We start from the raw sequence: 21,745 nt of genomic DNA, 5'->3' as shown, positions 1-21,745 counted from the left end.
GTCTTGCCTTGTACTGGAAGGCATTAAGTTAAAGAGTATACTAGTCAAAACACTTCGCATAAAAATTGGAGCACATGATTTTTGATTTGTACTCATGGGCCGTGTTTCGATCAATTCCTACATAAGCTAGGGTTTTGTTACATGCTCCTCCCTCTCATCTCATCTCACTATATATAACCACCTCCATCACTTACACCCACCCACCCACACACAGACACATTCATTCTTACATAGCCAAGCCACCCAGTGATAGTTGTTACATGCGCCGATGAATAATCTTAAAGTGTTTGATCTCAAGTTCAACTTCTCCCCGCAGATGACAACCGACGTATCAGCAGCACCGGAGGATCATTCCAGAAGATCAGAGGTACAGTACAGATCGATCTTTATTATAATTCTTTTCTTTCCAATGTCGGCGAGTTAATCCGGATGTAATTCACATTTTTACAGCCGATGAAAAGAAATGTTAGGTGCGATTACCATCAGCAGCGGGCCGTTACTCCATGTAGTTTCCTTGAAAACACACCGATTCCGGCAACCCATGCAAAGGTACCCTCACTCAATTCAATTCGATCTCACATGGCCCTACCTTTACCTATGCTGCGTATATACGCAACGTATATAAACCCTAAGTGTGCAAATAGGCAGCCTTGGTGTGTGAATAGTCTGTGCCTTAATTTATTATCTTTTGGTTTTGGAAATGAAGGTGAAGAAGGACAAGTTTGGAGAACGAATTGCCACCCTTCAACACATGGTCTCACATTATGCCAAGGTTCTTCTTCTTTTTTATTATTTCATTTTTATACTTTTATTACCTAGTCATCCTGTCGATATGATGTATATACACGCTGCGCGCATAATTGTTGCTTACAATTTAACGAGGAACAATTTTGTTGCTTTGCAGGAAACACCCTTGTGTTTTAGAGAAGAAGAGGCTCCAGTGCAAAGGTACAGCTAGCCTTATTGTTATTTATTTAATTTTCTTCTTTTTCTCTTACATTTTATATTTGAAATTGAATTTGGGCTGGTTGGAAAACGAATGAGCATAATTATACACATGTATTTAACACAAACACAATCATATGATCACTATTTGTTAAAATTTTTCAAACATATGAAAGACTACACTGTTTGTCACTTTCCTATGTCAGTTATTTGTCAATAGTCATGGAGATTGGTGTTTCCACATTCATATACTTATCAACACTCTCCTGTATATGTGAAAATCACAACAATTTCTTCTCTTAACAAACAACATAAGAAATCAAATTTACATTCCAATTCTATGTAGATTACATTCCGTCCTCAATAGACTCTATTATATCTCTTTCATACGCATGAGTCCACATCGACTCCTCCTTTATAAAAGATATATTATAAGCTATGCAAAATATAGTCACTTTTAGGTGATCTTAAAGCTGAAATTACCCACGCAAAGCTTATCTTTAAACTAAGGTGTCTTTTTTACCGAAAGCACGTTGTTGACTTGAGAATTTGAGGTTTCAATAGATTAATTTATCCAGCTCACAGCAGACCGATATGTTGAGAATTCAACATGTGTAACCACTCCTAAGACGTGGTACATCACTATGGTGTGGAGTGTGAATCGAAGCTGAGTGAGTCATAAGGAAGTATGACCCATTCTTCATGCTGTTGGGAGGTTCCCTATATATTCAGCAACAAGTGTTTGACTTGGTTAAGTCATGGAGTAGTTGTATCACCAATTTACTCCCCACACTATCCCGATAAGCTTCTACCGTCTTGCTTCCCCTACCTGTTAGAGGTACGATCTAACAACCAACATATGACACATCCACACATTATCTTAAGAGAAATGGTACTTTGTATTTGGTACCATTGTTATCAAATGTTTCTTTGGGTAACAAGTGGGTGTATCATATCAAGAGGGACGCGGATTGCAAAGTTTTGGTACAAGGTCCATGTTGTGGTTAGAGGCTTTCATCAAACTTCAACATTTGACATACCATGATGCATTCTGTCTAGTAAATAAGCTATTGATATATCCATTAGAGACTGTTAGTGTTGATCTCTTTGACAATTAAACATCCAAAATGCATCATCTATTGAGTGGTATTTTTTTCTTCTCATGCTGTTTATATGGAGCAATCACATGGATTGTTGACTAAACTCATACATGTCGTGCTCGTCTCCTTCATCGCTCCTTATATAGCCTACAACAAGCCACTCGTCCTTAGATTCGTCACATGTCTCAAGCCATACTAGCACTTGGTTTTGTTGGTTTCAAAGTTACATATCAAATGCAGATTAGCTATTGTATATTTTGATGACATCGATCATTAATCCACTAAGGTGTGACAAATCATTACGAGATTTTTCTCTAAGTTTGCCTTAAAGGTGTTAGGTCATCCTATGCAGTCAATAGCGTGATATAGTGGTGCTATAGCGTTTAGCGGACATACCATCTCATAGCGGTTCAAATAGGGTCCCTTATAGCCGTTCCACTATTAGCGGTGCTAAAGGGCGCTATTTGACCGCTATTCTGAAACCCGTATAGCAGTCGTAGCACTGCTTTTAGCAGTTTTTTATTTCAGCCCAAAAGCCCATATTAATCAACTTTTTTTTTTTTTGAAATAGACCCAAAACTAAAGGCCCAAACCTAAATCGAGGCCTAAAGTCTTCATTCGATGGACGCTAGTTCTTCATCAGTCAACAAAATTAAACCTAAATCTAGCGCTGGACTTCCACTTCCTAAATCCTAATTCGCTGGTGGTTCCTAATTCGTTGGTGGTTCCTACTAATATTTTGTATGATATTACTATGAATTCTATATCACTATTAATATTTTCAAATATATATTGCTATATATAAATACATAAATTATGCATGATATTAAATTACTGCTACACCACCGCTATAACCTATATATCATATAGCAAACCTTGACCGCTATATGATTTTGGACCGCTATAACTGCATAGAGGTCATCTACATTATTTTCTAGATGTTAAGGTTTCTTAGTATGCAACAAGTCTTTGACTTTGAAAGATGAGTATATTCTACTACCTATATATACACACAGTTGGGTTATCTAATGTAATGCTTAAGCAAACTCTCATGTTAATTCTCAAGTGATTTTAAGAGACTCTTTCTGTTGACTAAAAAGGCAAACCAGTTAACTAGTTAACTGTAGTAGAAAAGAAAGTACATTTCTTTACAAACATTCTAGCTTGTTTAACAAGTAGATATATCTTGATTTGAATAAACAGAATAAAGTACTACTATTTGTTTCTTGAAAAAGCATGACACATGAACTATATATATATGATATGATTGTCTCATAAAGTTGAAAATGAAATTGTTGTGAATTAAAAATAGAGAGAGACACACACACGTAAAGAAACATAGATGTGAAGTGTAATGATGTGGGGGTTGGGGTTCGGGTTGGTTACCCATGTCACGTGAGGCGAGTGTTGGATGGAATGGACCCCCCCCCCCCCCCCACACACACACACACAGTGGCATTCCTGTTATGCATCTTAAAGGCGCCTCACCGTAAACCAACCAACCAAACCAAACAAACCAAACCCCCAACCAATATCACACTTAATTCCACCTCCCTCTACAACTACTATCGCATTTCTCCATTTCCATAACTCTTCTTCTTCTTCATTTCCCTTCAATTCTGTTCTTTTCTTTTCTTCTGTCAATTGGATTTGGGCTTCCTAACTGCTTCTCAAGTTCCAATCTTTGTAAGTGGGTATGCCGTTTAATTAACTTCTCTTCTGTTGTTGTTGCTGTTAGCTATTTTCTTTGTTCTTGTATGTGTAAATTTCACCTGTTTCATGAATTCGCATATGTTAAATGAGATTTTGTATATTAAATTTCGGATTAGAGCTTATGAAATATCACCCCTGTACTTTGATTTTTGTGATCAGTGATGAATAAAGAAATCCCACATCACACTTACTTTAATTTCATACATACTATCATGAATCAATTGAATTTCACTAGTCAAAGAAAGCCTGTATGGGTTGTTTGACTTTTAAAGTCAAAGTGATGCTGTTCTAAATCTTGATTGATTGCTCTGTTTGGCAGTGGAAACATGTCAGAAGCTCAGAGGATGCCTTTAAACGGGAGTTTCAATTACGGCACCGGTAACATTAACGGGGGGATTTCGTTGAGGTCTTCTGCAAGTAGATCCGCCATCGATGAGTTTTGTTATGCACTTGGTGGAAATAGGCCCATTCACAATATTTTAGTTGCAAATAATGGAATGGCGGCTGTAAAGTTTATAAGAAGTGTGAGAACATGGAGTTATGAAACATTTGGTTCAGAAAAAGCTATTTTATTGGTAGCCATGGCTACTCCAGAAGATATGAGGATAAATGCTGAGCATATTAGGATTGCTGATCAGTTTGTTGAAGTCCCCGGCGGTACAAATAATAATAATTATGCTAATGTGCAACTCATTGTAGAGGTAATTTATTGATCCTGCACTTGTTATTTATTTAGGTAGCAGATGATTGACCTTAAAACACTATAGTTTGCAAGAACAAGTGATTATGGACTAATTTTAGGAAAGTAAATGTAAAATAAAAAACATTGGTATTTGGTATGTGGCACCCATAATGAAAAATCCTCTGTTCTTGCTAGGGGTGTAAACAAGCCCAGAGGCTCGAGAGCTACTCGTTATCAGCTCGGTTAAAAGCTCGAACGAGCCGAGCTTTAACGAGCCCGAGCTTTAACGAGCCCGAGCCCGAGCTTTAACGAGCCCGAGCCCGAGCTCGAGCTTTGAACACAAATCTCGAGCCTAAACGAGCCCAAACAAAAATTTATTTATTTTTTACATAATATATTAATAATGATGATAACATTGGCGAGTCGAGCTCGAGCTCGAGCCGAGTTTTGGCTCGTTCAAGCGATATTGAAGCATGCTAGAGCCGAGCTTTTAGCTCTTTTGAGGTTGTTCTCAAACTAGCCTGAGCCGAGCTCGAGCTTTGCGCTTTACTTACGAGCCGAGCTCGAGCTCAAATAAGTATGCTCGAACCGAGCTCGAGCTCCAGCTTCATAAAAACATGACGAACCGAGCTCGAGCCCAGTTGAGCTCGGGTCCGGCTCGGCTCGTTTACACCCCTAGTTCTTGCTAAGGTAGTGATTTTTTAATGCAAGAATGATGATTTGTTAGCAACAATATGTCCAATATGATGGTTCAGAAAGTTAGAAGTAGTTATATTTATTTTACCAAAAATATACATTCTTGCAAAGGTTGTGATTTGTTCCAATTCATGCAAGAATGATGATTTGCAGCGACGTTAAAGTAAATATGATGCTTTGTTAGTTATTGCTGTCTATGAATGCCAAAAGAGAACTACTTTATGTTTCATATATCAACCTTTTAATTGGAAATCAATATAGTAGTAGAGATGTATATAGAAAATAAATATTTTTTAGAAATGGAAAATACGAGTCCTTTGTTTCTCTTCCTCTTTCTTTACTTTGACCTTTAAATGTCAACCCATCTATCTTCAACTTTAAGATGGAAATGATGAGTATGTTAATATTTGAGGAAAAATATCATTAGCTGCATAAAGTAGTGTAGGACAAAGTCAGAAATAATGATTATAATGATGAGTTTGTGTTTAATAATTTCAGACGGCTGAGATTACACATGTTGATGCTGTTTGGCCTGGTTGGGGTCATGCATCTGAAATCCCTGAACTACCAGATGCATTGGAGGCTAAAGGAATTATATTTCTTGGCCCTCCTGCTTTATCTATGTCCGCCTTAGGAGATAAAATCGGTTCTTCTTTGATTGCACAAGCGGCTTCTGTACCAACACTTCCATGGAGTGGTTCTCATGTAAGTATTGTCATTTCATACTTCCTTTTTTACCTTCTCTACACCCCTCGTATTGTTCAAAAATGGCATCTTATTCTCTTATAAGTCATGTCTTTTCTAAGTTTCATTCTTTAATAATGGCATCTTCCTGCCTCCATGATTGTTGAACTGTTGATGTTATTTTTGAATAATTAAATCCTTGAACTTATAAACCATAAAGAAAAAAAAAAGGTCCTTTATATAAACTTAACTTGTGCTTGTGCTTAAGGCTTAATCAAATAATAAAGGTCCTTTTCATCATTTTTGAAAAGTTGAAGTGTCTTGTTAACAAAATTCAAGTGCTTTGTTGTTAAGTTTTAAAAGTCAAGGGATTTTATAATGCAAAAATAAACTATAGGACTTATGTGATTTAGTGAAACTCCATATATATTAATAAAACCACATCTTTTTACCTCTTATTCTTTTAAAACATTGCATCTTTTTACCTCTTATTCTCTTAAAATATTGCATCTTTATAAATATTATTTAAAAAGCACATCTTTATTCTTCTCACATTTTTCAAAACTTATGTCTTTATACCTCCTCTTTGGAAATCATCTTTATGCTTTTTATCCTTTTTAATTTATATTTCATACCCCTTAGTATATTAAAAATCTCGTTTTTATACCTTTTATTATAAATAATTTGGTGCTTTAGGTGAAAATTCCTGTGGAAAGCTGTTTGCGCACAATCCCAGACGATGTATATAGAAAAGCTTGTGTGTATACAACTGAAGAAGCAGTTGCTAGTTGTCAAGTTATTGGTTACCCAGCTATGATTAAGGCATCATGGGGTGGAGGTGGCAAAGGCATAAGAAAGGTCCGTTCCTTTAAAATTTATAAGTTATTCCGGAATTGACCTTTTAAAGTCAACACAGTTCTTTATGACTTCAAAAGTCAATACTGGTATTTTTTTTTTAAAAAACTTTAGGTTCATAATGACGAAGAAGTGAAGGCCCTTTTCAAGCAAGTTCAAGGTGAAGTACCCGGTTCTCCTATTTTCATAATGAAAGTTGCTTCCCAGGTGAGAAACCAGTTATTTACAAATCTGCCCTTGAGTTTCAACTCTAAATCTATTATGATGTAATTAAAATGATCGTAAAAACAGAGCCGGCATCTAGAAGTCCAGCTACTATGTGATCAGTATGGCAATGTAGCAGCTTTACATAGTCGTGATTGCAGTGTTCAAAGGCGACATCAAAAGGTAATACACATGTTCATTTTGATTAATATTTTGATGTTGTTTTTAATCTAGTTATGTATTTGTTTAATGGCATTTTGAAGATTATCGAGGAGGGGCCAATAACTGTAGCTCCACCTGAGACAATAAAGAAGCTTGAGCAAGCAGCAAGAAGATTAGCAAAATCGGTTAATTATGTTGGAGCTGCCACTGTAGAGTATTTGTACAGTATGGAAACTGGGGATTATTACTTTTTGGAGCTTAATCCTCGTTTACAGGTAGGTGCATTCCAAATCAATTTCTTAATGATGTGTGATGGTGGATCGTATCTACTTGATGTGTGGGGCCCACAAAATAATATTGGCAAAAATATCTTTTTCAGGTGGAGCATCCCGTGACTGAGTGGATAGCAGAAGTTAATCTACCTGCAGCACAAGTTGCGGTTGGAATGGGAATTCCACTTTGGCAAATTCCAGGTAATAACTCATAACTGAAAACAAATGGGACCTTTTCCCTACAAACTAACCGTCATGGAAATGCTAAAAACACACACTATAATTTGCATGAATGCAAGAAAATGATGGTTTGAAAAGTCAAATATACTTGAAAAACTGTTTTGTGTATGCATTTTTAAACTATTCTATATGATTTTTGGTTTAGAAATTAGACGCTTTTATGGGATGGACAATAGTGGAGGTTATGATGCTTGGAGAAAAACATCGGCCCTTGCAACCCCTTTTGACTTTGACCAAGCAGAGTCAGTTAGACCGAAGGGTCATTGTATTGCTGTTCGTGTAACAAGTGAGGATCCAGATGATGGTTTTAAGCCTACCAGTGGGAAAGTACAGGTCTGTCAAAACACTTTATTACCCCTATATATTTTGAATTATATCATATACTCATTTGAATTGCACTTTTTAGGAGCTAAGTTTTAAAAGCAAGCCAAATGTTTGGGCATACTTTTCTGTCAAGGTAAGGCTTGTTCCTGAATACTGTTTTCATATTTTAATTTAATTTCTTGATTGCAAATAATATATTTAATTAAAAATTGCAGTCTGGAGGAGGCATTCATGAATTCTCAGATTCTCAATTTGGTAAGAAAACCAAATCTTGTTTCGTTTCAGTTGTTTGCTTACAATATTCTTCACTAAAATGTGTATGGCCTTATCAGGTCATGTTTTTGCATTTGGAGAGTCAAGACAATTGGCTATTGCAAATATGGTTCTTGGGCTGAAGGAAATCCAAATTCGTGGCGAAATCCGTACTAATGTTGATTATACAATCGATCTGTTACATGTGAGCATTTTAGGATTTCCAAATTACTATATCTTTTTATTCATTTACTTTAATAAATTAAAATTCTTGTTCAAAAAAAAGCACAATTTAAGATATACACAAGTAAGCAGACATCAGTTAGCATAATTCCAGCTATACCCTTGATCCTTTTTTTCTTATATCTACACTTACTAAGTGAATTATTTCACACACTTTTTTATTTGTAGGCTCCGGATTATAGAGAAAACAAAATACATACGGGGTGGTTAGATAGCCGAATTGCAATGCGGGTTAGAGCAGAAAGGCCCCCATGGTATCTCTCGGTAGTTGGCGGAGCGCTTTATGTAAGTACTTTGTTATTGTGTTTCTATATCCATGTACACTGTCTCACTGTTGACTTTTGTTGACCTTAGAAAGCTGCTGCTAGATGTGCCGCCATGGTATCGGATTATGTTGGTTATCTTGAAAAGGGTCAAATCCCTCCAAAGGTACTTTGACTCGCCATTGACTTGTGTTGACCTCATAAAGCACTTATCTGATTATTGTTTTATACTTGCAGCATATATCGTTGGTCAACTCTCAAGTTATTTTGAATATAGAGGGTAGTAGATACACGGTAAGTAACAATATAACTTACTAATGTTGTTGGATTCCTTTTCTTTTTCTTATGATTTAGGTGTTTTATTTTTGTTAGATTGATATGGTGAAAAGAGGACCCGGAAGTTATAGATTGAGAATGAATCAATCTGACATTGAAGCAGAAATACATACTCTACGTGATGGGGGTTTATTGATGCAGGTACACATTTTGGTTTATTATAAGTTACTATTGGTCCATGTCATAGTTGTCAATAATAGCGGCTATAGCGACCACTATAGCGGCTATGTAGCGAAGCGACCAAGTGTCGCTATTTGGGTCATAGCGACCAATAGCGTGAATAGCGACAGTTTTTTTTATGTAAATAGCAATTAGATATAGCTATAAAATAACTGTATTTATAGGTTTTTTGTGAAATATATATGTAAAATAGCATATATACCAAGGTATTTTGATAAAATATACATATAAAAATTTTCAAAATTCTTTTTTGGTGTATCGCTATATATAAAATAGCGGTCGCTATTTGTCGCAATTCGCTATGTAGCATATAGGTCCCTTGTCGCTATTCGTTATTAACAACTATGGTCCATGTTTGAATTGTGTGTTACACATTGGTTGGTGAATAATTTGATTTTGTAGTTGGACGGAAATAGCCATATTATATACGCAGAGGAAGAAGCAGCCGGTACACGTCTTCTGATTGATGGAAGAACTTGCTTGCTTCAGGTGCCTAACATTTTTTAATTATTTTTTTATATGGGCAATAACATATTCGATGCTAAATTTGGATCAATTGTTTCTAGAATGATCACGATCCTTCCAAATTGGTGGCTGAAACACCATGCAAGCTTCTAAGATATTTAGTTCCAGATGGTAGCCATGTTGATGCTGACTCACCTTACGTTGAGGTGGAAGTTATGAAGATGTGTATGCCACTTCTTTCACCGGCTGCTGGAGTTATACAATTCAAAATGTCTGAAGGTCAAGCGATGCAGGTTAGATTCAAAAAATATGAACACATTACTTATTTTTTTGTTTGTGTACAACTATGAACGCTTTTATTTGTAGGCTGGTGAGCTTATAGCAAGGCTTGATCTTGACGACCCTTCAGCTGTACGAAAAGCAGAGCCCTTTCATGGAAGCTTTCCTGCTCTGGGCCAGCCAACCGCCATTTCAGACAAAGTTCATCAGAAATGTGCTGCAACTCTAACTGCTGCCAGAATGATTCTTGCAGGATATGATCACAATATTGATGACGTAATCTTTTTTATTTATTTGTTTAAGGATCCCATATGATTCGTGTTAATCAACTTATCACAAGCTTATCTAGAGGTCAAAACTATAACCCATTTATTTATTAATGGGTTGACTCGGGTTATGTTTCATCTCTAATTAGTCAATCACCCCAAACTTTATTTTTTTTTAAAACGTAACAGTCATACGAGCCAAAGTGTATTATTATTAAAATATTAAAAGTTTCAAATAATATAAATTTTTGAATTGTATTTGATATGCTAATTATATATAAACTAATTTCAGTTTTTTTTGGACAAAGTGTTAAAGGGTAACCTGACCCGCTTTGACCAATGTAAAAGTTTTGACCCACCAAACCATTTCATTTGCCATTATTAACTCAATTCTTCAGATAGTATACTTTCGTTATTCTTTTTGATATTTTTAACATGTTTAATCTTTAATTTTAGGTTGTACAAAACCTGCTTCTTTGTCTAGATAGTCCTCAGCTTCCTTTCCTTCAATGGCAAGAATGCTTTGCGGTTCTAGCAAATCGACTCCCGAAAGATCTACGAAACAAGGCAAATTAACGTCTTGTTTTGCTTTTAAATTTATTGTTGTAATTTTTGCTAATTTGCAATTGTTGTATAACAGTTGGAATCGAAGTTTAAGGAGTATGAAGGAGTTTCCACCCAGCAAGCAATCGAATTCCCTGCCAAAGTGTTACGCACCATTCTAGAAGTTAGTTTATGATCAAATACTTTATTCGACTTTTTTTTCATATTAAAATTTATAATTTACTTATACTATACTTTTGCAATGTTTTTGTATAGAGCCACCTTGGATCTTGCTCAGAGAAAGAGAAAGTTGCCCAAGAAAGACTCATTGAACCGTTAATGAGTCTTGTTAAGTCCTATGAAGGTGGTAGAGAAAGTCATGCACGTGGGATTGTTCAAGCACTTTTTGAAGAATATTTATCCATCGAAGAATTATTTAGTGACAATATTCAGGTGCCTTTTTAATCATATTTGCACGTAGTGTTTTCCTCGTTTATTTAGTGTTTGGAATGGGTAATTATGATATCATGTAATTAGAACATCCAAGGATATTCTAAAAATATTGAACTTTTGAAGAATATATGTTGTTTTTTAAATCTTTATTGCATTACAAAAATACAAACTTTTCGTTTAAGGTATGTTTATTGAAATGGAATAGTTTTGTTTTCAGGCTGATGTTATTGAACGTCTTCGACTCCAATACAAGAAAGATCTCTTAAGGGTTGTGGACATTGTGATTTCTCATCAGGTATATATGTTTTTCTTAGGTGGCAAAATGGGCGTGTCTTATTAAGTTTTTAAACAAAATGATTTGAAAGGTGTTAGATATTAAAACTTACATATTGGGAAACCATCCATGTGTTTGACATGCTTCTTTACGCTATTCCTTTTCATTTTACCTCTAGTTTATTGTTTGTTCGTGTTTTCACTTATTAATTTTTATTTAAACAACCAATTATTAATTTTCATACAGGGTGTTAAGCGTAAAAACAAGCTGATACTAAGATTGATGGAGCATTTGGTTTACCCTAATCCGGCAGCTTATAGAGAGAAACTCATACGGTTTTCTACACTCAACCACACCAATTATTCTGAGGTTTACATCGTCATTTGACTTATTCAAATTAGTAACTTTTAGAAGGATGTCTATAAAAAATGCTCATTATTTTCTATTGTTTTTGGTTTAAACTAATTTCTGGGTCTTGATTATCATGAATAGTTGGCATTGAAGGCAAGTCAATTGTTGGAACAAACAAAACTAAGCGAACTTCGTTCAAGTATTGCTAGAAGTCTTTCTGAACTAGAAATGTTTACGGAAGAAGGTGAAAATATCGATACCCCCAAAAGAAAAAGTGCAATGAATGAAAGAATGGAAGATATTGTGAGTGCTCCGTTGGCAGTGGAAGATGCTCTTGTTGGTCTGTTTGACCATAGTGATCACACCCTTCAAAGGCGTGTTGTTGAGACTTATGTTAGAAGATTATATCAGCCGTATCTTGTCAAGGGGAGTGTTAGAATGCAATGGCACAGGTCCGGGCTTATTGCTTCATGGCAATTCATTGAAGGGCATATTGGGGATTTTGATAATGAAACGATTGACAAGAAATGGGGAGCTATGGTTATCATTAAATCTCTCCAATTTTTGCCCGATGTCATCAATGCAGCACTTAAAGAAACCACTCATGCTACAACTCAAAATGGAAATATGATGCACATCGCCTTGGCCGGCATCAACAACCAAATGAGTCTGCTTCAAGACAGGTATGTCACATGAAAAAGATACCATTCAATCTCTCATATGTTATGTTGACTTATTATCTGGTCAACTGCCTGCAGTGGGGATGAGGATCAGGCTCAAGAGAGAGTCAACCGCTTGGCAAAAATACTTAAAGATAAAGACGTAAGTTCCAGTCTGAAAAACGCAGGATATCAAGTTATAAGTTGTATAATACAAAGAGATGAAGGTAGGGGCCCAATGAGACACTCCTTCCATTGGTCAGAAACTAATCATTATTATATCGAAGAGCCATTGATGCGCCACCTGGAACCTCCATTATCCATTTATCTTGAACTGGTTTGTACTCAAAACACTCTTCGATTTGTTATATATCTTATATATCTATGCATTGTAAATATCTTCTTCTGTTTTCAGGATAAACTTAAGGGGTATGAGAACATAAAATACACTCCGTCCCGTGACAGACAATGGCACATGTATACAGTCGATGCAAAACCACTTCCTTTTCAAAGAATGTTTCTTAGAACACTTGTAAGACAACCGACAAAAGAATTGTTTTCACCCTCCGGTTACCAAGATTCAGAAGTTGCGGGGGGTCCACGGTCTCAGTTGACTCTATCTTACACATCAAGGAGTATCTTGAGATCTTTAGTGACTGCTATGGAAGAATTGGAACTTCACGTTCATAATGCTACTGTTAAGTCTGATCATGCTCATATGTACCTCTATGTGTTGAAGGAACAACAAATCAACGATCTTGTTCCATTCTCAATGTAAGCATCAAATCCCCCCTATAACTGTAAACAAATAGATGTGTTGTTGTATAACAGTTAGAAGTTGTGTACAGGAGAGTGGATGTAGATTCCGGGGTCGAAGAGGGTGTGGTAGAGGCACTTTTAGTGAAGTTGGCTCGTGAAATTCATTCTATGGTTGGTGTAAAAATGCACCGATTAGGTGTTTTTGAGTGGGAGATTAAGCTTTGCATGGCCTCTTCTGGTCAAGTCAATGGTGCATGGAGGGTTGTGGTCAACAATGTGACTGGTCATACCTGCATTGTACACGTAAGTATATTGAAAACGACATTTCACGACTCTTTTACCTAAAGTTAAGTTAATTGTTGGCATTTTTTGTTGTTTTAGGTGTATAGGGAAGTTGAAGATCCTGTTAAACAAAAGGTGGTTTATCATGCTATCTCAACATCAGGCCCGTTACATGGTGTACCTGTCAACACACCTTCTCAGCCTTTGAAATTACTTGATCAAAAACGTCTTTTGGCTAGGAAAAGTAACACTACTTACTGCTATGACTTTGCCCTGGTAAAATTACCATCTTTCCCTTTCGCGTATTGATGGATGGACACTTGTATTTTTCAGTACACAAGTATTTACTATTATTATTATCGATCGTGCTTGTATTTGCAGGCGTTTGAAGCAGCCCTTGAGAATATATGGTCATCGAAACTCCCTAATAATAGCAGCAGGCCTGAAGGTAAACTTGTAAAGGCGACTGAACTCATGTTTGCTGACCCTGGAGGCTCATGGGGTACACCACTTGTACCAGTAAACCGTGAGCCAGGCCAAAATAATGTGGGCATGGTGGCTTGGACCATGGACCTCTGCACACCCGAGTTTCCTCATGGACGGACAATTTTGGTAGTGGCAAATGATGTCACCTTTAGAAATGGGTCATTTGGCCCAGTTGAGGACGCGTTTTTTGAGGCTGTCACTGATCTGGCTTGCACCAAGAAACTGCCCCTAATCTACCTGGCGGCAAACTCCGGTGCCCGTATCGGGGCGGCTGAGGAGGTCAGATCTTGCTTTAGAATTGGGTGGTCTGATGAATCAAACCCCGATTCGGGGTTCCAGTATTTGTACCTAACCCCCGAAGATTATACTCGTCTTAAATCGTCGGTAATCGCACATGAAATGAGTCTCGAAAGTGGTGAAACGAGATGGATAATTGATACAATTGTGGGAAAAGAAGATGGATTAGGGGTTGAGAATTTAAGCGGTAGCGGGGCGATTGCTGGTGCGTATTCCAGAGCGTATAAAGAAACTTTTACATTGACATACGTGACGGGAAGAACAGTAGGGATTGGTGCTTATTTAGCTCGTTTAGGTATGCGGTGCATACAACGCCTTGACCAGCCGATTATTTTAACTGGGTTTTCAGCCCTAAACAAGCTTTTGGGCCGAGAGGTTTACAGCTCACAAATGCAACTCGGTGGGCCAAAAATTATGGGGACAAACGGTGTTGTTCATTTAACGGTTTCTGACGATCTTGAAGGTGTTTCGGCCATCTTGAATTGGTTGAGTTTTGTTCCGCCTTACGTAGGTGGCCCGCTTCCTGTTTTAGCACCTGTGGACCCTGTGGACCGGCCCGTGGGGTACCTGCCTGAGAACTCATGTGACCCCCGGGCGGCTGTTTGTGGGATGTTGGACGGAAAATGGGTTGGTGGGATTTTTGATCGAGACAGTTTTGTGGAGACGTTAGAGGGTTGGGCGAGGACGGTGGTTACAGGCCGGGCCAAACTCGGTGGGATCCCAGTTGGAGTTATTGCTGTCGAGACGCAAACGGTGATGCAGATTATACCTGCGGATCCTGGGCAGCTTGATTCACATGAACGGGTAGTCCCACAAGCTGGACAGGTGTGGTTCCCGGACTCTGCTAGTAAAACGGCTCAAGCTATAATGGATTTTAACCGAGAAGAGCTCCCTCTTTTCATTATGGCCAACTGGCGGGGGTTTTCGGCCGGTCAACGTGACCTTTTTGAAGGTATTTTACAAGCGGGATCGACAATTGTTGAGAATCTTAGAACGTATAAACAGCCTGTTTTCGTTTACATCCCAAAAACCGGTGAACTTCGTGGTGGTGCTTGGGTGGTTGTGGATAGTCGGATTAATTCAGACCATATAGAAATGTATGCAGAAACCACCGCCAAAGGAAACGTTCTTGAACCCGAAGGAATGATTGAAATCAAATTCCGAAATAAAGAGTTGTTAGACTGTATGACCCGACTCGATCCACAAATCCATAATCTTAAAGAAAAACTTAAAGAATCCAAATATGATCAAACAATCGCCAACCAGATAAAAGCCCGTCAGAAACAGCTTTTGCCAATTTACACTCAGATCGCCACAAAGTTCGCTGAGCTTCATGACACATCGTTCCGAATGGCTGAAAAAGGGGTGGTAAAAAAGGTGGTTGACTGGACAGTTTCTCGGTTTTTCTTCTACAAAAGGCTCCGGCGCAGGCTGGCAGAGGCTTCTTTAATAAGTAGCATGCATGAGGCTGCGGGTGACATGCTGTCCTACAAGTCGGCTTATGATATGATTAAAAAATGGTTTTTGGAGACCAAAGGCGAACAAGAGTCATGGCTTGATGATGATGCTTTTTTCACATGGAAAGATGACCCAAAGAATTACACCCACAAGTTGAGTGAGTTACGTACACACAAGGTTACGAATCAGTTATTAAAGATTGGTGGTTCAGCGTCGGAGCTGGAAGCTTTGCCGCAGGGCCTCGCTGCACTTCTGCAAGAGGTAATCCGTGTTTTTACCATTTGCAAACATATGCAATAAGTCTAATGTTTTGCTTTATTCGATTGCAGGTGGATCCGGCGACCAAAAGTAAATTGATTGAACAACTCCGGGGGGTTCTTGGGGCGAATTGAGAAGTGTACATTATGACCGATGAGTGTGAATTATATCGAGAGTTTACATACTTTTCATAATTTGTACTCCCATTTCTTACTATCCTAACTAATTTAAATCAATACACCATTTTCCGAACTTTCATCGAGTCACTTACATAATATAGATATAAACGATCAATCTCTCTTAAAACATTAACAAAATGCAATACAAATCTGTCATACCCGTCTGCTCTTGTTCAGTTTGTCACGTTTTATGGTTCATGGTAGTTTTGACCCATGCCGAAACATTTGCTTTTCTTTCTCGTATCTGATTCGTGTTTCTTGTCATTTTCTTTGTTTCTTCTTTTCCGTTTTTCGATTTGTGTTTTTTTAGCTTTGGCTTGTTTCTTCTTGTGTATCTGCAACTGTTGTTGTTCTCTTCTCTTTATTTTGTCTTTCTCATGTTTCACCTTCTCTTTCATTTTCTTCTTCATCTTTCTCTTCTCTTTCCGTAGCAGTATCCTTTTGATGATGTCCCAGCACATGTTTTCCAAATGCAATTCGATTCCAGATTATGCAAATGATATGTCGTTTTTAAGAGAAAACACATACTTAGTATGCATCGACATAGGTCTCATCGAAGGAAGAGACAGGATTATAATCTAGTGTCTCAACTGAGTTACCAAGAGCCACCTAGTTATTCATCGTCTTTAATATAATAACTTAAATCTTTGTTCTTCTACTACACTCATGATTATAGTAACTGAGTTAACTTTACGTACAAAGTGCCTTATCGTAGAAAACGTACGAAATGCATGAAAAAGCCAAAAAACGCGGTGGCATTTTTATAATTATTTGCTCATAGGATAATTATCAAAAATTTACATTAGATGTAAAAAAAATTACATCGTCATAAACAAAATTTATATTAGGCGTAAATAAAACTTATATCGGGCGTAACTATTGACCCGAAAACTTTGTTTTGTTTTTTGTTCTTACAGATTTGTTTATAGCATTTTCATCTACGTTTGTGCAAAAAATGGTGGCCTAACTCACGCGAGAAGTAGGAGTTCTCATGGTTCTCAAAACTCATGGTGGTTCTTAATCGAACCGAATCCTAAATATACACATTACGTACAAGAGCCCTTATCCTACATTACGTATGTGATCATCTCAGCCGTCAGATCTTCATCCCACATTGAATTCGCATGTTGGTTTTTTGTAACAATTTCGCATGTTGTTTTTTTAACATGCGAATTCATCAAAATTATCACATGCGAAATTGTTAATAAAAACCAACATCCGATTTCATCAAAATTATCACATGCGATTTCATCCATGCTATTTTATAACATGTGATTCCACTATATCGTACGTATTGTACGTTAATGGATATTGTAGTTTACACTTTCATTATATATATATATATATATATATATATATATATATATAGGGGACCGTTAAAATGAGAACCACCTCCAGTTGTAAGAACTGAGAGAACCACTTTCTAGCCTTTAGATCAAGGAGATGGATGGATGAGATTTAAAGTAACTAAAACTAATATTAAATAGATTTTGTCTTATTATGTCTTTAATATTATAATCCAAAAGGGTAGTATAGTAAAATTACACTATTTTGTCTTTATATATATATTATATTTAATTGTCTTTTTGTTTTATTCATTAATTACTTTATATTAAAAAATCAGAATTTTATGTTAAACAAAAATTTCAAAATTCAGATTTGTCTAATAAAATTTTATTAAAATCATTTTTTTAATTCAGATTTTGTGATAATTTTTTATTAAAAGAATATTTTTATTAAAATCTCTTTTTAAATTAACATTTTTTTAACAAACCGAATTTTTTTGCGCGCCGGTTTTTGGCGTCCCGTTTTACCGTGACGTTTTTTACGCGCCGGTTTTTTCAACGCGCCGGTTTTTGGCGTCCCGAATTTTTTTGCGCGCCGGTTTTTGGCTTCGTTTTTTCAACGCGTCGTTTTTTTCAACGCGCCGTTTTTTTACGTTAACGTTATTTACGTTTTACGTGCCGGCTTTTTACGTTAACGTTTTTTTACGTTTTACGCGCCGGTTTTTTACGTTAACGTTTTTTTACGTTTTACACGCCGGTTTTCTACGTTAACGTTTTTTACGTTTTTACGTTTTACGCGCCGGTTTTTAAATGACATTTACGTAAAACTTTTTACGTTTTACTAAAAAAACTTTATGTTTTACGTTTTATCTAAAACTTTTTACGTTTTACGAAAAACTTTTTACGTTTTACGAAAAAAAAATTACGTTTTACGTAAAACTTTTTACGTTTTACGTAAAACGTAAAACTTTTTACGTTTTACGTTTACGTAAAACTTTTTTACGTTTTACGTAAACCTTTCTACGTTTTACTAAAAAAAACTTTATGTTTTACGTTTTATGAAAAAAAATTACGTTTTACGAAAAACTTTTTACGTTTTACGTTTTACGTAAAACTTTTTACGGTTTACGGTTTACGTAAAACTTTTTACGTCTTACGAAAAAAATTTTACTTTTTACGTTTTATGTAAAACGTAAAACGTTAACGCTTTACGTTTTACGTAAAACGTAAAACGTTTTACGTTTTGCGTTTTACGTTTTGCGTTTTACGTAAGACTTTTTACGATTTACGTAAAACGTTTTACGTAAAACTTTTTACGCTTCACGTTTTTACGTTTTATGTAAAAAAGTTTACGGGTTATTTTTTTTACAGATTTTTTTTACGCAAAAACGAACTCACCCAGAAATCGCAAACTCGGGGGGTGTCTCAGATAGATTGCTATCATCATCGACGCCTCAAAAAAAAAATAAAATCCCAAACAAACAGAAATCAAAAGAACGAGGGGATTTCTCGAAAAAAACGATGTTTTGGCTCAGATTTTCCGATAATCAGAGGCTGCAAAAGTGGGGTTGCAGGTTCAAAAACCTACCCTCCACCGTCCTTGCCGCGCCATCGTCATCAAAATATACGGTTTATTTTTAAATTTTTTTCATCATCACCGCCCCATTTTCAAACATATTCAAAGATTCAATAGATTCAAAAAGCACCAGATTCAACACTATCCAAAAATCACCAGATTCAACCATATTCAAAAAAACACCGGATTCAACCATATTCAAAACATTCAAAAGGCACCAGGATAGACAAGAACACAGGCAAACCCACAAAAGTCCACTGATCAAAAATCACCAAAGTCCACTGACCAAAAACACCATATAAAAACAAGAACACATGCAAAAAATCAAACAAACCCAACCAAAAAATCAAACCATCAAACCCACAAAGTTCATCAGACCCACATACCAAATCAAAATCCCCAACGTATCAATACAGAGATCAAAAAAAAAAAAATACCAGAGAAATCAGCAAAACCGGCCAAAGGAACTCGTCGGGAGGAGACCGGGACCTCCGCCGCTCACGGCGGCGCTGCCGCCGGTCCACCACCCAGCCGTCGAACCGCCACCACCAGTCTTGAACCAACTAAACCCATATCCTCCAAAGTCGACCAGAGCATAAACTCGTCGGGATAAGACCGGGACCTCCGCCGCTCACGGCGGCGCTGCCGCCGGCCCTCCACCAGCCAAACACCGGTCGCAAAAGGGGGCGGCGGAAGGAAAGGGAGTCGCTGGAGACCGATGTTCATGTCCTCTCCAACGCAACCACTACCAACCACCACCGCCTAGGGGTCCGTCACTTCGACGATGAAACTCAAGGCCGTCCCTAGCTCCGGCACCGGCTCTTTTTGAAGATGATTTTGTGTGGTTTTATGAAGATGAGAGAAGAAGGATTTTGAAGTTTCTGGAAATTGAGGTGAGACATTTTGTTTGCACAGAGATGAAAATGAGGTTTTCCTTTATGAAGATGAAGAGATGAAAATGGGGTTTTCCTTTTTGAAGTTTCTGGAAAGAGAAACGTGTGTTAACATAAAGAGAGTGAAATTTGTGATATATTATAAAGAGAGAGAGAGACATTTGTCAGGTGCATTAAATAGAGAAAGAGAGAGGGATTTGACATTTGAGCTAAATGACTAAAATACCCTTTTGGTTGTCATATTCTAATTGGTTGAGAATGGTTCTCGCGGTTCTTACAACTGGGGGTGGTTTTCATTTTAGCGGCCCCCTATATATATATATATATATATATATATATATATATATAGGTAAAGAGTATGGTACAAATCTCACTATCGTACATTATGTACGCTACAACAGCAGCCATACACGTGTCCTGATTCAATTTTAATAAATTAGGGTATATCAGACATTCTATTCTAACATTTACGACTGCTAATCATTGAATCCCGTCAATTATGGAGTTCGTTTCCTAACCGTTCCATTTAAGTATTCTTCGTTTTCAATTCGATTGTAGGGTTTTTGATTTATTCCACACAGAACGGCCATTTCAGAAAATGCTTTATTCGTCATTTATTTGAGTTTTGGGTTTTTTTTTTTCATTTGAAGTTTTTTTTTTTTATTATTAGATTTGTAATCAGGGTAGAAGATAAGTGTTTATTGGAATTAATTGTTGTGTTACTATATCGCATGTGTCTTTTTATATATCGCATGTGATGTATTAAAATAATCCAACTAGTAAAGGAATGGATCTGTTGCATAATTTCGCATGTTAAATATAGTCATTTCGCACACAATGAAGTTTGATATATAATTTCGCAAGTTTAATTCGAGATTTCGCAAACCTTAAAGATTTTTATCAATTGTAGCTTTTGATTTCGCAATCTTTATGAGTAATTATTTTTATTTTTGCACAGTGTGTTTCAATTATTGAAATCAAATAATTCAGTTCAATAATTGATTTCAATAATTCATATCAATAATTTTTTTTTATTATATATTCTATGTTTTCATCACTATTGCAAACATCCAATTAAAAAATGGCAGATCTACCAACATCCTCTTCTTCTTCTTCTTCTTCTGAACCAAGTATCAAGTAGGTTTTGAGGAAAAGGATTCAGCAATAGATTCAAGAGGATCAAACTTGTCAAGAGATGTTGGAGGCCAACATTTCTCGTGTAACAGAAAACATGAAGAGAAGACAAGAAATTCTGAACTTGTTATCCCAGATGCAAGTGAGTAGTCTTAAAGAAATTGCAGTTATGTTTATGGTGGATTTGGGTGAGAGGGACAAGAAACAGTTGAAAGAGTTGGCCGGTGCAATAACTGTATTAAGATGCTCAATGAAGATGAAAATAGAGTTTCTTTCATCTTTTGAATGAACTATTTTGTTTTTTTTTTGGTGTATGTTCCAATAAATTTGCATGTTTTGTTATGTAATGGACTTGTATTTCGCAAATTTTAAGAATTCAATGTGAAACATGCGATTTTAAAACAAAACACATGCGAAATAAAAACACAATTGCCAATTAAGAAACACCAATATATGCGAAATTAATAAGAGAACTAAAGCAGTTGAAACAGTTGAAATATGTAACATAAATACATCATCAAATGAAGTTTAGTTTTCCCTGTCAAAATATGTACTCATCCTTTCTGGGATTATCTTATCCAGATCTTTCATATACCTCTCTTTGTCTGGCCTTTTGCCGAAAGCATTGGTCATTTTAATTATTTTTTGACGATGCATGTTGTGTTCTGATAGAATGATTTTGCTGAGATATCTTGT

The 21,745-nt window shown here is 36.5% G+C and overlaps 1 protein-coding gene across 3 annotated transcripts; it reads left to right on the top strand.

Annotated features, from left to right (window-relative positions):
* The first annotated feature begins 205 nt into the window (after positions 1-205).
* Positions 206-16,237, top strand: LOC110941075 (acetyl-CoA carboxylase 1). Of its 3 annotated transcripts, XM_022182687.2 has the most exons (34): positions 206-367; positions 451-549; positions 707-772; positions 905-948; positions 4,078-4,459; positions 5,635-5,841; positions 6,517-6,678; positions 6,790-6,882; positions 6,967-7,062; positions 7,143-7,316; positions 7,421-7,514; positions 7,699-7,886; positions 7,960-8,010; positions 8,093-8,132; positions 8,210-8,334; positions 8,541-8,657; positions 8,727-8,801; positions 8,873-8,929; positions 9,008-9,112; positions 9,554-9,640; positions 9,718-9,909; positions 9,983-10,171; positions 10,618-10,728; positions 10,802-10,888; positions 10,981-11,157; positions 11,375-11,452; positions 11,678-11,800; positions 11,924-12,465; positions 12,541-12,778; positions 12,857-13,215; positions 13,290-13,503; positions 13,582-13,758; positions 13,864-15,984; positions 16,053-16,237. In XM_022182687.2, the coding sequence occupies exons 1-34, from the start codon at positions 269-271 to the stop codon at positions 16,113-16,115; spliced, it is 7,032 nt and encodes a 2,343-aa protein (XP_022038379.1). In that variant the 5' UTR covers positions 206-268; the 3' UTR covers positions 16,116-16,237. The 3 variants fall into 3 exon arrangements, with proteins under 3 accessions (XP_022038379.1, XP_022038381.1, XP_022038380.1); XM_022182689.2 differs by lacking the exons at positions 206-367; positions 451-549; positions 707-772; positions 905-948 and adding an exon at positions 3,540-3,731; XM_022182688.2 differs by lacking the exons at positions 206-367; positions 451-549; positions 707-772; positions 905-948 and adding an exon at positions 3,540-3,739.
* Positions 16,238-21,745: the final 5,508 nt, after the last annotated feature.

The sequence above is a fragment of the Helianthus annuus genome, chromosome 5 (genome assembly GCF_002127325.2).
Source record: "Helianthus annuus cultivar XRQ/B chromosome 5, HanXRQr2.0-SUNRISE, whole genome shotgun sequence".
NCBI lineage: Eukaryota > Viridiplantae > Streptophyta > Magnoliopsida > Asterales > Asteraceae > Helianthus > Helianthus annuus.
This window is presented reverse-complemented; position numbering and strand designations above follow the sequence as displayed.

Coding starts and splice junctions, on each gene's coding strand:
- LOC110941075 (XM_022182687.2), top strand. CDS start 269: ATGAATAATCTTAAAGTGTTTGATCTCAAGTTCAACTTCTCCCCGCAG. Junction 7,063..7,142: donor TTCAAAGGCGACATCAAAAG/GTAATACACATG, acceptor GGCATTTTGAAG/ATTATCGAGGAGGGGCCAAT. Junction 11,801..11,923: donor ACCACACCAATTATTCTGAG/GTTTACATCGTC, acceptor TATCATGAATAG/TTGGCATTGAAGGCAAGTCA.